General features: G+C 38.8%; 1 protein-coding gene across 9 annotated transcripts in view; it reads left to right on the top strand.

Moving 5' to 3' along the window:
- Positions 1–16,596, top strand: part of INTS9 (integrator complex subunit 9) — a 166,014-nt gene that overhangs the window by 91,137 nt on the left and 58,281 nt on the right. For 8 of the 9 annotated variants that reach the window (XM_064271902.1, XM_064271905.1, XM_064271904.1 and 5 more), the window contains 5 exons: positions 880–1,000; positions 1,946–2,080; positions 6,138–6,542; positions 13,708–13,819; positions 15,769–15,949. In XM_064271902.1, the coding sequence (XP_064127972.1) occupies positions 880–1,000; positions 1,946–2,080; positions 6,138–6,542; positions 13,708–13,819; positions 15,769–15,949 (954 nt within the window). The remainder of the gene's footprint in view (positions 1–879; positions 1,001–1,945; positions 2,081–6,137; positions 6,543–13,707; positions 13,820–15,768; positions 15,950–16,596) is intronic. The other variant, XM_010592337.3, reaches the window with a different exon arrangement.

Below are 16,596 nucleotides of genomic sequence, written 5' to 3' on the forward strand. Positions count from 1 at the left end.
TCAGCTTCAAGTCCTCTTCACTTTCTGCAAGCAAGGTTGTGTCATCTGCATAATGCAGGTTGTTAATGAGTCTTCCTCCAGCCCTGAAGCTGCATTCTTCATATAGTCCAGCTTCTCAGATTATTTGCTTAGCATACAGACTGAATAATTATGGTGAAAGGATACAACCCTGATGTACACCTTTCTTTATTTTAAACCACACAGTGTCCCCTTGTTCTGTTCAAATGACTGCCTCTTGCTGTAAATACAGGTTCCTCATGAGCACAATTAAGTGTTCTGGAATTCTCGTTCTTCAAAATTGTTATCCAGAATTTTTTATGATCCACATAGTCGAATGCCTTTGCATAATCTGTAAAACACAGGTAAACATCTTTGTGGTATTCTCTGCTTTCAGTCATGATCCATCTAACATCACCCATGATATCCCTTTTTCCACGTCCTCTCCTGAATATGGCTTGAATTTTTGGCAGTTCCCTGTCAATGTACAGCTGCAACTGTTTTTGAATGATCTTTAGCAAAATTTTACTTGTATGTGGTATAAATGATATTGTTTGATAATTGCCACATTCTATTAGATCACCTTTCTTTGAAGTGGGTACAAATATGGATCTCTTCCAGTTGGTTGGCCAGGTAGCTGTCCTCCAAATTTCTTGGCATAAACAAGCACTTCCAGTGCTGCATCCATTTGTTGAAACCTATCCATTGGTATTCTGTCAATTCCTGACCTTAAGGAAGTAAAAAAGATTATAAAAGAATACTATGAACAAATATATGCCAATAAATTAGATGATTTAGATGGAATATACAAATTCGTGGAAAGAAACACTCCATAAAGTAAGGAATGTTCACCCAGTAATTGACATTATGATGCTTTCTCAGGCTGCTGCCTTCTCCCCTTAAGGATGCAGTGGAAGTATCAACCTGGAGAAGATGCTATTCAATGCAAGAAGTGAATTCGGCCCTTAGTAAAATCCAGCTGGTGGGATATTCCCAGAAAATTGTGAGTGTTAACATCATCTTAAGTGATTCAGGAATGCTTTAAATTCATATTGTTGCTTGATGGAAGGGTCCTGTAGTGTCACTTTTTTAAGCCATTCACTCCTGAGGATCTTGTACTGATACAAGACAAAAAAGACAGGGCTAGACTCAAAAAAATTTTTATTGTTGCTCTTTCCTAACCCTCACATTCCTTATCACCAACTAGCATATAATGACTCAGGAGAAAAACGTCTCATCCTATTCACATTAGAACAGCAGATGCTACTTCACAGATTTTGGACAAGTGAAATAGGAAATGGAGAGCATAAAAACATCATGAAACAATCTGGCAAGTACGTAAATGATAAGGCTTCCCATTTCTGTTAACTTGTGCCCAGAACCACTCAGCACAGAAAGACCAAGAACCTAACACCTAGCCTGAAGTGAGAAAGGACAACCAAAGTATTTGTCTCTTTGGTCTATTTGTTAACATATCATGTGTGTTTTTAATGAGTTAGTCCTGAGCACGTGAATGGGCTTACACTCTGAGTGTAGATGAGTAAAAACTAGAGGATTGCTTTCTTTGTCTGCCACAAGGTCATTATCTTTCTGTTTGATTTACTTTTAATAATTTCTCATTCTAAACTGAGAAAGATGTTTTTGTTGTTTTTTCCTGCAAATGTGTCTGGTATGACTACATTACTCAAAGCTCATCACACCTTCTTGCCATGGTTCTTTTTCTTCCCCCACAACACTATTTTTTTAGTTTACGAAAAGAATCTGTAAGTACAAATTGTTCAAAGAAAATGTTTAGTGCTGTTTACATTCATTTTAAACTCTCCTGTACACAAATTTAATTCTTACCAGTGCAAACAGATCTTCATGTAATCTTTTCATCAGTGCATTAATAATGAATAAAATAACCTGATTAAACAAAGTTGACCATTTGAAACCGGCTCTTTTTTAGGAGCTTTTTGGTGCTGTCCAGGTGACTCCTCTAAGCTCTGGCTATGCCCTTGGAAGTTCCAACTGGGTTATCCAGTCGCATTATGAGAAAGTATCTTACGTCTCTGGATCATCCTTGCTTACCACACACCCCCAGGTAATTATAAATGCTCTTTTAACAGCTCAGCTTTTTGTTATTTAACCCAAAATCTGAATGTATCTGGAGTACCATCAGCTGTATTTAAATCTTCCTAATTTTTGTTTCTACAAATACTCTTTATGAAAATTAGGCTATTCATGTTCCAGCAGTTAGGATTACCAGGTACTCTGTAAGAGTTCTGTTGTCTTTATGGCCACCTCTAGAATTCTAAGATTTTTCAGCCCTTCCAAAGAGCACAGCCTAATATGGAACAAAGATAGCCACTTGTTTACTCAGCAAATACTTATTATTTAATATTTACTAAGTGCCTGCTGGACCCTTAGTGATGCAGTGATTAAGAACTCAGCTGCTAACCAAAAAAGTCAGCAATTCGAATCTACCAGCCACTCCTTGGAAACCCTATGGGGCAGTTCTGCTGTGTCCTGTAGTGTCGCCATGAGTCAGAATTGGCTCAACAGCAACAGGTATGGCAAGAGCCTACTATATGTGTAGGTGTGAGAGATTCAGTGGTGACCAACAGACAAGGTCCCTGCTCATGTATGTATGGAGAGAGGGTGGTGTGTGGAAAATAAATGAGCAAGGTAATTTCAGATTTTGATACAAGTACTGAAAAACAACAGAGCAGGGTTATTTAGAAAGTGATGGAGACTAGTTTATGGATGGTCAGGGAAGCCTCCGAGGAGGTTTCATTTGAACTGACACCTGAAGAACTGAGTTATGTGAGGATGTGAGGGCAGAGCATTACAGAGAATAGAAGATGAATGGCCCCTCAAGCAAGAACAAGCTTGTACTTAAAGAGCAGAGAAGGCCATTGTGATTACAGAATACTACAGTCAGTAGTCAAGTCCAAGAGATTAGCAAATATACAGGACTTTGTAGGCCATGATTAGGAATTTGGATTTTATTTTAATATGTAGAGAGAAGTTTTGGAAAGTTTTAAGTTCATCATTCATTAAAAGGCCATATTTAATAAGAAACTAAGCACACAAACACTGTTATGAATGTAATAGTTCTTCTCTTTTAGGATTTGTAAAGAACTTGTTCATTTCATAAATTCTGATTCTTTCCATGCTCATATGAAACATGGAGGGGGCAGCTCATATGAAATATGGAGGGGCAGCCAAGATTAGATAATTAGGTGATAGATGGATATATAGGTAACTTGGGCCCATATCTCATTTTAATATGGGAAAAAGAATGACTGCTGTAAGTCTAGAACAATAGAATGCTTCTGAGCTGCCTCTCTGCATTGTTTTTCAAACCTTTTATAATCAAGTATCATCTCAAGATATAGAAGGGACAAGCTGCTCTTTTTTCCCTATAAAAACCCACTGCCATCGAGTCGACTCATAGCTATCAGAATTCTGGACCCTTCCCACTTATTGAAATCAAAACCCCATCTGTGCCATCTTAATCTGCTTCATTGAATCATACTTTTTTATTGGCAACTTCTGTCATTCCTGATATATTCTTCCATAAAACACAGATTACTTGACTGCCAACTCTTCTAATTTGTTCTGCTTAGATAAAAGCCTTGACAGTACTATTGATGTAATTTCCAGTAAATTATTCTTACAAGGTTCATAAATTTAAAGGGAAAATAAGGTCTCAAAAGTAATGAGCATCATACCTAAGTAATTAATTTCTAGCTGGCAACCCGTTTTCTCTAAAAAAAAAAAAAAAAGATTATTCTTTACCCAAATAATTGGATTCTGTATAATTAGCAGGGGTAAGAAAACTATAGCCCGTGGGCCAATTTGGCCTGCCACCTGTTTTTGTAAATAACATTTTGTTAGAATACAGCCACATCCCTTTATTTATAAATTGTTTATGTGTGCTTTCTCACTACAACGGCAGAGTAGCTCTTCATAGAAAAAAATTTGCTGACCCTTGGCCTACTTGAGTTACGTGAAGATGTGAGGGCAGAGCATTACAGAGAATAGCAGATGAATGGCCCCTCAAGCAAAAACAAGCTTGTCATGTTTGAAGAGCAGAGAAGGCCATTGGGATTGCAGAGTCATACAGTTAGTAGCCATGTCCAAGAGATTAGCAAATATATAGCAACTTGTATTTTTCCTTCCCTGAAGAATATAGCAGGCTACTGTAGTTATCTAGGAAACCTTGGTGGCGTAGTGCTTAAGTGTTACGGCTGCTAACCAAAGGGTTGGCAGTTCGAATCCGCCAGGCGCTCCTTGGAAACTCTATGGGGCAGTTCTACTCTGTCCTGTAGGGTTGCTATGAGTCAGAATCGACTCGACGGTACTGGGTTTGGCCTGGTTTTCACAGTGATCTGATAAACTCAGGGGAATGAAGCTTTGGATTAAGGTTGAGGCAGTAATAATGGAGAGACAAGTTTAAGAAAACATTGAGACATTTTAAACTCGACAAACATTTATTGAATACCCACTGTCTTCAGGGAAAGAAAAATACAAGTAGAGGATTTCATGCCTGAGTGACATTGAGAATGGTGATAATGACACTGATAGAGTTGACAAAAAAGTTGGCAGGGGGGTCATTTGTTTCAGAAGAAGGGGGTAGGTATGATGATATAATAAGTTTGAGAGAAAATGGGACATTTAATTAAACTGTTGTTGTTGAGTCAGATCTGCCCCATCACATTGTTTGGTCCTGTGCCATCTTCCTGATCATTGGCATGTTTGAGTCCATTGTTTCAGCTATTGTGTCAAACTGTCTCATTGAGGGTTTCCCTCATTTCACTGACCCTACTTTACCAAACATGATGTCCTTTTCTAGCAATTGGTCTTTCCTGATAACATGTCCACAGTAACTAAGCCAAAATTTCCCTGTATTCCTAACCTTCAGTTTTATGGGTGACTGACCAGTCTTCCATGAAACAGATAATCTCTATCTTGTATATTTTCAACATTACAAAAGGAGGAAAGGTGCCCATATCATTTTATGAGACTAATACGTTGAAGATAATACAAGGAAAAAACTCATGAGCCCATTTTTCACTTATGAATACCGATTATAAACTTAAAAGACCAACTGATCCCAGGAGAGTATTTTTTAAAGAATAAATTGTGATTCAGTCAGATTTATCTCAGAAATACAGGATAGTTAAATGTGACAAAAGCTAACATAGCAATTCACTACATGAATGGTCTAAAGGAAGGAAATCACGTATCATCTCACAGACTCAAAAAAACCATCTGACAAGATACAACATCTATGTCTGATTTTTTTGAAACCCAGACAATTAGGAATAGAAGGGAACCTTCTTAACCTGATAAAAAGTAGTGAGTTTCTGAGCACTCTATAAACTCATGTCCTGAGAAAATAAATGTAAAATTTTGTGTAGGTGTATGCATGTGTGTGTGTCTCTGTGTGGTGCATATGGTTGATGCTCTTGGCTGGTACCCAAAGGCTAGCCATGCACATTCATCCAGAATGGCCTGGTGACCTACTTCGGAAAAAATCAGCCATTAGAGACCCAGTGGGGCACAGCTCTACTCTTACTCTAGATGGCAACTGATTTTTTTAAACTGGATGTGTGTGTGTTCATACATTTGTATGTATGACTCATTCTCGTTAGATTCTCAAGTAGGCTTTTGGGTCCAGGACTGTGTATTTTTGCTAAAGGAAAGCCTTCTAGCATGGTGTATTTTCTCTGCATCCCATTCTTGATCCTTACCCTTTGGAGGACGGGGGGGATGCTCATATTGCTTTGTTTTCCTGAGGTCTTAAAAACCAGGGCAGTATTAAATATCAATTCTCTTTACATTTTTTTCCCACCCTCCAACCCCCAAATTTCCCTGAATGTTTTGTTGTTGCTTGTACAATGCTTTGCTCTCATCTGGATGCTCTGTGGTAAACATTAAATTTAATATATTGGGTAAGGGCTGTGGGGGAAGCTGTGATTCAAATGGTTCATGATCAGTTTGGAGAACTGGGCCCAGTAAGTAGGTACCCGTGAAGCAAGGCAGGAGAGTCTGGGCAGCTTTCTGGACTCTTGCCTGTGTCTTTCTACACTTGCCGTTTTGTCTCAACTGGCTATATAGCTTCTCTCCTCAGAAATATCCTTCTCTCACAGGTATTGTATGCTACCGATTTGCTCACCTTGAAGACTAAGGTGCACCTGACCCAAGCCATGGTATTTTCAATTGCATCATATGCATATGGAAGCTGGACAATGAATAAGGAAGACCAAAGAAGAATTGACACCTTCAAATTGTGTTGGCGAAGAATATTGAATACACCATGGACTGCCAAAAGAATGAACAAATCTGTCTTAGAAGAAGTACAACCAGAATGCTCCTCAGAAGCAAAGATGGCGAGACTGCGTCTTCCATACTTTGGACATGTTGTCAGGAGGGATCAGTCTCTGGAGAAGGACATCATGCTTGGCAGAGTACGGGGTCAGCGGAAAAGAGGAAGACCCTCATCGACGTGGATTGACACAGTGACTGCAACAATGAACTCAGGCATAAGAACAATTGTAAGGATGGCGCCGGACCGGGCAGTGATTCCTTCTGTTGTGCATAGGGTCGCTATGAGTCCGAACTGACTCGACAGCACCTAACAACAACAACAACACTGATTTGCTCATTCTTTAATCTATTCCCTCAATTAGTAGTAATATTTACTGAACTCCTACTTTGAACAACAGGGCTAGCTAGATGGTTAAGGAAACATGAATGGGTGACCATTACCTTTACGGAAGTTATAATAGGGCAAGAAGGAGTGTATGTACAGACCTTTTCTACAAGTTGCAGTTGATCAGGACCTTAAGATTAAAAATCCCTGAGGTGCTGCAGGATTCAGGTCGTGGTCATATCCAGCTGGGGTTAGAGAAGACCTCATAGAGGAGTGGAGTTTGACTTGGTCTTTGAAGGCTGATATCATTATGTGCTTCGTAATTCCAAATTTATTTCTTCCTTTTTCTCATCAAAGAATTACAGGTCATTTAGTCGTTAAATTCTTCACTCATTCCTTCTTTTCTGCCTTTAAGCAAATTTGAGGGTTTTTGTTACAGAAAATGGCCTTCAGATGACTCTGCTTTGTCTCCTGACTACTACTGTGTTTTCTTTCTTTTTCATGATAGTGTTGAGATTCTTTCTGTACACCTTGTTCAACTCATTCTTGTATTCCTTTGCTTTCTTCCTGTTTTATCTGTCATGGGTCTGATTTCATATTTCACTCTTAGTGAAATCACCATCTCTTTTTCAAAAATCATAAGCTTCTGGCCAAACTTAACTTTTAACTATTAATCGTTAATTTCTAACTATTTTTCAAGGCATCCTACAGCTGCATCTGACACTGTTGATCAATCTCTTGTTAAAATTCTTTTTAATCTAGGTTTCTGAGCAATACTTTTTTGGTTTCCTCCTTATTATTCTACTTGATGTTTTGCCATATTATAGGGTTAATCTTAATGTTACTTTTACCAGCCTCATCATTTTTACAGATAGGGAAACTTTTTACTATATTATATACTTCTTTTATTTGTTCCTTTTCCCACTTACCTTTTAGTGTCCCTCAAACTATAGCGCTTGACCTGCCACTCTTTTCTCACTCTTTAAAAACTGATATTTCTATTAACTACTGCTGTCAAGGTACCCCCCAAACTTCCTTGCTACATTGTTTCATCTTTTATTCTCACAATAAGTCCATTTAGCTACTCCCAGAACACTTGTAACTTTCCATCACTGGGCTTATTATTGCAGCCCTCCTTAGTCTTCTAAATCATTGCATCTTCCAAATTTCCCTTTGACTACGTCGATGACTTCAGATTTTTGAGTCACCTTACAGCCTTGCTTTCTCCATTGTCCTATATATTCATTTCATTCCCAGATGTCTGTTGGTGCTGCAGTGGTTATGCACTCAGCTGCTAACTGAAAGGTCAGTGGTTTGAACCCACCAGTGGCTTTGAGGGAGAAAAGACCTGGCAATCCACTCCCATAAAGATTAAAGCCTAAGAAACCCTATGGGGCAGTTCTACTCTGTCCTATAGAATTGCTATGAGTTAGAATTAACTTGATGGCACACAGCAACAGGGTGTAATGTAGATGTACTTCATCCATTTCCTCAACTGCCGTGAAATTACGTATATATAGATATGTTGGTTTTTTTTTTTTTTTTTCCTTTATCCCTAGGCTGATACAGAGGCCATCCTTCTATCTGGCCTAATTCCCCTTCTTCAGCTATCTACTGTTATTATTGTTACCAAAATATCATTCCCTGCTTCAGGTCATTGTTTTCGTGTTGCCCACTCTGTCAGTCTGCATGACCCTGACCCTTTTGGCCCTTTACCAGTTATACCTTCTCTCTTTACTAATCTCTTTTCTCAGCCCCAGAGTAGACTCCTTTTTAGCCAAGTAAATTCATTTGGCATCTGCAGGTGTCCTTTCCCTGCCTCTCCCTCCTCCCACATTCAACGTACTTATTCCTACCTTCCTGACTTCCAGTGTACAGATTCCCAGTGTGGAATGTGCTCATGTTTCCAATCGGACTGTGTTCTCTTCATGCATTCATTTATTCAACAAATAATTATTTAGTATTTGCTGTGTACCAGGCACTTTGCTAGGCAATAAGGATACAAAGTTCTTGCCTTCAGGGAGCTTCATAGACCTGTGGAGGAAACAGAGAGATAGATGTTGTTGTTGTTAGGTGCCGTTGAGTCAGTTCGGACTCATAGCGACCCTATGCACAACAGAACGAAACAATGCCCAGTCCTAAGCCATCCTTAACAATCATTGTTATGCTTGAGCTCATGGTTGCAGCCACCGTGTCAATCCACCTCATCGAGGGTCTTCCTCTTTTCCACTGACCCTGTACACTGCCAAGCATGATGTCCTTCTCCAGAGACTGATCCCTCCTGACAACATGTCCAAAGTATGGAAGACGCAGTCTCTCCATCCTTGCTTCTAAGGAGCATTCTGGTTGTACTTCTTCTAAGACAGATTTGTTCGTTCTTTTGGTAGTCGGTGGTATATTCAATATTCTTCGCCAACACCACAATTCAAAGGCATCAGTTCTTCTTCAGTCTTCCTTATTCATTGTCCAGCTTCACATGCATATGATGCAATTGAAAGTACCATGGCTTGGGTCAGGTGCACCTTAGTCTTCAAGGTGACATCTTTGCTCTCCAACACTTTAAAAGGTCCTTTGCAGCAGACTTACCCAATGCAATGTGTCTTTTGATTTCTTGACTGCTGCTTCCATGGCTGTTGATTGTGGATCCAAGTAAAATGAAATCCTTGACAACTTCAATCTTTTGTCCATTTGTCTTGATGTTGCTAGTGGTCCAGCTGTGAGGATTTTTGTTTCTTTATGTTGAGGTGCAATCCATACTGAAGGCTGTGGTATTTGATCTTCAACAAACAGAGAGAGAAATAGGCAATTACAATTCAGTGTGATTAGTGCTGGGATAGAAAGCATTAGATACTGGGGGCACTTTTAGGAGGGACATCTTGGTGTATGTGGGGAGTGGTATCATGGAGGCTTTTTCTAAAGGTGGTGATACCTGTTGTTGTTGTTGTTGTTTGGTGCCATTGAGCTCATTCCAACTCATAACAACTCCGTGTACAACAGAACAAAACACTGCCCAGTCCTGTGCCATCCTCAGAATCATTGCTATGTTTGAGCCCATTGTTGCAGCCACTGTGTCAGTCTGTCTTGTTGAGGGTCCTCCACTTTTTCCCTGACCCTCTGTTTTACCAAGCATGATGTCTTTCTCAAGGGACTGATCCCTCCTAATAACATGTCCAAAGTATGTGAGATGAAGTCAGACCATCCTCACCTCTGGCTGTACTTCTTCCAACACAAGTTTGTTCATTCTTTTGGCAGTCCATGGTATTCAGTATCCTTCGCCAACACCATAATTCAAAGGCATCAATTCTTCTTTGGTGTTCCTTATTCATTGTCCAGCTTTCACATGCGTACGAGGTGACTGAAAATACCATGGCTTGAATCAGGCACACCTTAGTCCTCAAAGTGACATCTTTGCTTGTTAACGCTTTAAAGAGGTCTTTTGCTGCAGATTTGCTCAATGCAACACGCCCTTTGATTTCCCGACCACTGCTTCCATGGGCATTGATTGTGGATCCAAGTAAAATAAAATCCATGACAACTTCCGTCTTTTCTCTGTTTATCATAATGTTGCTTATTGGTCCAGTTGTCAGGATTTTTGTTTTCTTCATGTTAAGGTGTAACCCATACTGAAGGCTGTAGTCTTTGATCCTTCATCAGTAAGTGCTTCAAGTCCTCTTCACTTTCAGCAAGCAAGGTTGTGTCATCTGTATATCGCAGGTTGTTAATAAGTCTTCCTCCAGCCCTGATGCCACGTTCTTCTTCATATAGTCCAGCTGCTAGGATTATTTGCTCAGTATGCAGATTGAATAAGTGTGGTGAAAGGATACAGCCCTGAAGCACACCTTTCCTGACTTTAAACCATGCAGTGTCCTCTTGTTCTGTTCGAATGACTGCCTCTTGGTCTGTGTACAGGTTCCACATGAGCACAATTAAGTGTTCTAGAATTCCCATTCTTCACAATGTTATCCATAATTTGTCATGATCCACACAGTTGAATGCCTTTGCATAGTCAATAAAACACAGGTCAATATCTTTCTGGTATTCTCAGCTATCTTAAATTGAGTCTTAAGTTCCTTAGACAAAGAAAGAAAAAAAAAGAAACTAGAACCAAAACTTCATATGCCAAAAATCCTTATGTATTGACCTCACCTAACCAGGCATAGCTCTCTAACCTGCATTCCTCTTGGCACTTATATTCTCAGTATGAATACTTAAAATTTACATTATATTATCTATGGCTTTTTAAAAAGTTCTTTTTTTTTTTTTTTAAATACATCTATCTTTTCTTCTCAACTACATTGTAAGCTTCTGGGGCCTAGGAACTGGGTCTTCTATTTCTTATGCCCTTTGCAGAGTATTTAATAAAAGTTAACCATCAGAGGGACAACACAGTGGCCACAGTATTCTTGGGCTTAGAGTTTTTCAAAACTTTATCCCACAAACTTGATGATGATTGTCAACTTTATATGGTTTTTTTAGTTGATTTTTGTGTGTTCAAACAAAATGTTCCCACTTGAAGCACTCGGTGAGTGGCCACTGACACTAGTAATATATGCATTTGCCCTTTAGTGGTGAAATGGAGACTTCTGAGGTGTCAGCTTGGTTTGGAGAGTGTCACTAAAAAGCCTTTTAAGCCTGCAGCTTTGCAGTAGCATTGACAATCGGTGAGGACTGTCTCAGTTATACGGTTGAAGTTACAAAAGACTAGATGACTTGATCATGGTGTCTCTTATAAATATTCCAACTAAGTGTTAACCATGCTGTAGTACTGCCTTTTTTGTTTGTTTATGGACATTTAATTCTCAAAGGAAGGCAATGTAAATGACCGAGGTTCGGATGTAATACTTTTCAGGGCCAGAGTTTGCTCCCCATTGTATGTTTTCATCTAAGTGAGTGGTTCTTAACCTCTTTGGGGGCATGCTCCCATATGATATCCTGATCAAATCTATGGGAAAATGTACATATGCACATGCAACATTGTATGGACCATTTCGGGGAGTTCCTAGAGCCTCTGAAGACCCCTTACACCCTACCGTCAACCCTGTGGATCTTTATTATTAGCCGGTCCTAAGAAGATCCATATAAAATTGTTGGCATTTTAAGCCAAATATGCTACCCAGTGGAGCTTGGTCCCTTTTCTTTTGTCACCATTCCCCTTTCCTTCAGGTTGATGCGTTCACACACTGAAAATCCCCAGGCTCCTTACTCAGCTGCTGCCAAACCACTATACTTCACTTCCCTTCCTGCCATCTCTGGAAACAATGCATACATGTATGTTTGTCGGGAAGTACAAATAGATAGATCAGTTCTGCCCAAGCTGAGAAAAAGCTCTTCTTGGTGTGTTTCTGTGCAAATAGAAATTAGAAACTATTTAATTATAGTTATCTCTTCATAACATTTTCTGTGTCTGTATTAAAAAAGGGAAACCCTCGTGGCGTAGTGGTTAAGAGGTACGACTGCTAACAAAAGGTCACTGGTTTGAATCCACCAGGCACTCCTTGGAAACCCTATGGGGAAGTTGTACTCTTTTCTTTTAGGGTTGCGATGAGTCGGAATCAACTCAAAGGCTTTGGGCGTTTGGGTTTTTATATTAAAAAATATATTTTTTAGGGAACAAAGCAGCTTATAACATATGACATATGTTACTTTAAAAATAATGAAACTCATTTGTCCATGCTTATATAAAATGCTAAAGCAAAATACATTGAAATGCACATATACTCAGAAATAACAATCCAGAGGGTGAGACTTTACTGTGCTACTGTTTATAATTTTATATCTTTATTAGGGAATCTGAGTGGAACAGAGAAAATAGGGATAAGGCTTCTTTCTTAGTAAACTGTGTTTCTGTTTTTTTTTCAAATCTTCCAGTGAGTCTTGAAAATGGAGGTGAGCAAGACATGTGTTACCAGATGAAAACATGTATGAGCTCCCCAACATTTCAATCTATGGGCCTTCATTTTGTTTCCAATTCGAATCCTGATTTATTTCAGAAAAGGTGGTTAGTATTTTTTTGAAATGCTCTGAGAACAATGTTAAATTCAAATTGTGCTAGGTAAAAATAAAAACACAACATTCTAAGGATCAAGTAATAGTATATCATAACCCACTGCTGTCAAGTCGATTCCAACTCATAGGACAGAGTAGAACCTCCCGATAGCGTTTCCAAGGAGCGCCTGGCGGATTTGGACCGCCAACCTCTTGGTTAGCAGCCATAGCCCTTAACCACTATGCCACCAGGGCTTCCTAATAGTATATCATAGGACTTTATAATTCATAAGAACAGAAATCATGAAGATGAGATAGATGAAGAAATACCCCTATTTTAAGGAAACTCAGCTCTGAGACTTGGCTGAGGTCACATGGCTGTAATGAAATTTGAACTAGGTTTACATTTTCTAATTCCTAAGCCAGTGGTCTGGCTACACTGCTACTAAGAATTAAAGTAAATCACCTAAACTCCTTGAGTCTCAATTTCCATATTCTCATAAGATACATTTATTTCACATACTTCACAGAGTTGTTTTGAGAATCAAATTATATAATACAACAGTTCCTAGACCAGCAACGTGAGCATCTCCTGGGAACTTGTTAGAAATGCAAATTCTCAAGCCCCTTCCCAGATACACTGAATCAGAAACTCTGGGGATGAGATCCAGTGATGGGTATTTTACCAGACCCTCCAGGTGATTCTGGTATAGTTGGTACAAGCTTGAGAACCACTGCTATCATGTGGGATCACATTTTGAGAAGACCTGAGTGTTCTAGAAATATAATATGCTTTTTTTTATTAAAGTAAAATTTATATACAGTGAAACACAGAGATCTTAAATGTACAATTCTGTGAATTTGATCACCCCATAGAGTTCCCTGGTGCCTCTTCCTAGTCAGATCTCAGCCTCCTTAGACAGTGACTGTTCAGTAGTACACTGTTCACTAGAGGAAGTAAGAGGACTTGATGGGTTGGACACAGAAGGAAAGAGTACTCTATATTTTCTTTTTATCTTTACTATTTTTAAATGACTTGTTCTTTTTTAAATTACACTAAGCTTAGTTCTCTGTTTTTTCAGCCCATGGACCAGGCTTCTCTCAAAAACAGTGATGTTCTCCTTCTGACGGGGCTCACCCAGATTCCAACTGCAAACCCAGACGGCATGGTAGGAGAGTTCTGTAGCAACCTAGGTGTGTATCCATGTCAGATCTCAAATCAGATGATACTTTTTAAATTTATTTTTAGATACCTTTTGGCCTCTTCCCTTCATATTCACACCCTTTAGTGCCCTTTTTAAAGGCCGCTTTTTTCCCATTGACGACCACTGTTTCTGTCCATCCTTCAAAGCGTGCTGTTGTCAACAAAAGCAGATCTTAAGCAACTTAAATCTGAAGGTGCGGTAAGACTGGTTGTTATAACGGCAAAGTGGAATTTTTACCACTTTATACAACAAATACACAACGTTTTCCCGCTTGGTTTATGTAGAGAATTTTTTTTAATCTGCTTGTTTTTTGGTGGGGTGTAGGTGTGCTCTGAGGGTGGTAGTTGTCAAAGACGTATCTTAGCTTTGCAAATAATAGCAAGAAAAGAACTTTATACCTTAAATTCACAACAGTGACACACTGAACAGGTGTATTTTTCCCCCACTAATATTTGGTAGCCATTATTTTTTCTTCTTTTGGGGAGGACTAGATTGATACACTTCTGAAGTGTTTGCTACCTGGAAGAAATATATTTTCTTTGGCTAGAACTGCCAATAAAATCTGGAAATTCTGCCTTTCTTTTAGAAAAGGAATAGAGGAGGTAATGAGCTCAGCCGATTCACCCCAACAGCTTTAAGTGATATTACATCTCTTCTAGGGAAAAGAAATGGCTATCTTCTCATATTTGTATGAAAGGCATTGTCCTTTGAAATTTCACTTAGCCTTGCTGACCATTGTCTGTTTTTGTTCTTTGCTGACATTAAGCAAACGTAATTTACTCTCACCTTGGAAAAATTACTAGAGTAGCCTCAAGTAGAGTCACTGGTTGGTTGGTTTATAATCTAGAATCAGAGACTCAAAGAACATCAGGTCTGAAAAGAACCTCACATCTAATTCACTGTTTCTCAAAATGGGCTCTTTGAACATACCACCTGCCTCAGGATCAAGGGTAGAGATCTGAAAATTCAATTGTGAGCACCCTGTCACAGAACTAGTAGGTAAGACTCTCAGGGAATGGGGAAGAAAATGTTGCATTTTCAACAAGTTCCCTGGCAATTTTTAAGCACAGTGAAAAGCTTGACAATCACTCATCTAGTTCATTCCACCGTTTTAACTGATGAGAAAACTGAGGCCCAGCAAAGGTGTAGTGGTTTCCCTGAGGCTCTGTAGCTTGTGACAAAGCCAGGACTAGAGCCCAGGCCTCTTGACTCCTGGCCACTGATTTTGTTTTGTCACTGTACCATGCTCTAGTGGTAGGAAGTCAACCAGTACTCAAGTTATGCATCTAGGTAAATAAGAAGGATCAAAGACTTCAAGCTCTGTACCCAAAAGATGCTTGTATCAATTCATTTTAGAAACCAAACAGAAGACAAATTTGAATAAGAACTTGATTTTTTTTTTTAGCCAGTTATATAACTCTTGATATGATTATAACTCATAAGTTGCAATTCTTTATTTGATAATTATTTTAAGATGTAATGTTTGGAGGATTTTCTCAGAGACAAAACATTAATAAAAGAAAATGCTCTCAATAAGAGCCTATTTCCCTATCGGTTGTTTATCATTGGTCAGAGCCTGAGCAGAGACAAGTGCAGCACATTTTTAAGCAGGAGACAAAAAAAAAGAAGGAACTTGGAGGGTCTGTCCTCAGGCTCAGCTGCCGTCGGTAATCTTTAAAACCCAAACTCTTAATTGTACACCCTATTCCCAGGGACTTAAACGTTAAATGAAAAATTACCTAATTATCAGCCTCTAGATCCCCCACTTTGGTGATACGCTTGAAAAGAAGTGAGTATTATACATGCAAAGTAAATTGTAAGAGCAGAAGTGGAAAAATGAAAGAAATGCAGGTATTATTTTTAAAAATTATATTCTACCATTATAAAACTGTTCTTTTGATATTTTCTTTTTCTCCTCTCTGGCTTCAATTTTTTTAGCACTCACAGTCCGGAATGGAGGTAACGTGTTGGTTCCCTGCTACCCTTCTGGAGTGATCTATGACCTCCTGGAATGCCTGTATCAATACATTGACTCAGCGGGCCTCTCCAATGTCCCTTTTTACTTCATCTCTCCTGTGGCTAACAGTTCGCTCGAGTTTTCCCAGATTTTTGCTGAGTGGTATGTCAGTGTTCTTCTCTGGGATTCTGTTTGATTCAGAGTTCATACACTCCAGCAGTAAGAATAAAAATAACCCTGGCTTTTTCTCACATCACTATGAAACTTCGATTTTGTTGTTTTGCAGTATCTGTGGTCTGAAGATCTGCCTTAGTGAAAGCCAAAACTGTTATGTTGCTAGAGTTTAGAAGATTAGTTATAAAGAAATAAGGAATGAAAGCCAAAGACTGTATTTTCCTACGCTTTCAAAATCAGTACCAAAAGAGTTATGTATTTACCTTCTCACATGCTGCCTTCTGCATCTTACAAAATGAAATTACACTCTTGAACAGTTAAAAAAAATGTTAAAGCCCATACTCAATGTTACCTAAAACTTATGCCACATCTGGTAAGAAAAGGTGGTTTTGTTTTGTTTTAATTTCAATAGCATGATATTTAATAAAATTGAGTTTGATTACAATAGGAAATTATTTGACTGAACCTAGGGTTGGTAAATTATTGAACCATATGAAGTCAGTGGACCTTTTTAGTGTTATTTAGACATATATTTGCATCTAACTTTCCTGGCCAAAAAAACCGGTGTAAGTAGATTAGCTTAACTTTTACAGTATGCCTAATAGTGTCCTAGAATGGTGTTTCCAAACTTTGAA

The sequence above is a fragment of the Loxodonta africana genome, chromosome 19, assembly GCF_030014295.1.
Source record: "Loxodonta africana isolate mLoxAfr1 chromosome 19, mLoxAfr1.hap2, whole genome shotgun sequence".
In the NCBI taxonomy this organism is placed as follows: domain Eukaryota; kingdom Metazoa; phylum Chordata; class Mammalia; order Proboscidea; family Elephantidae; genus Loxodonta; species Loxodonta africana.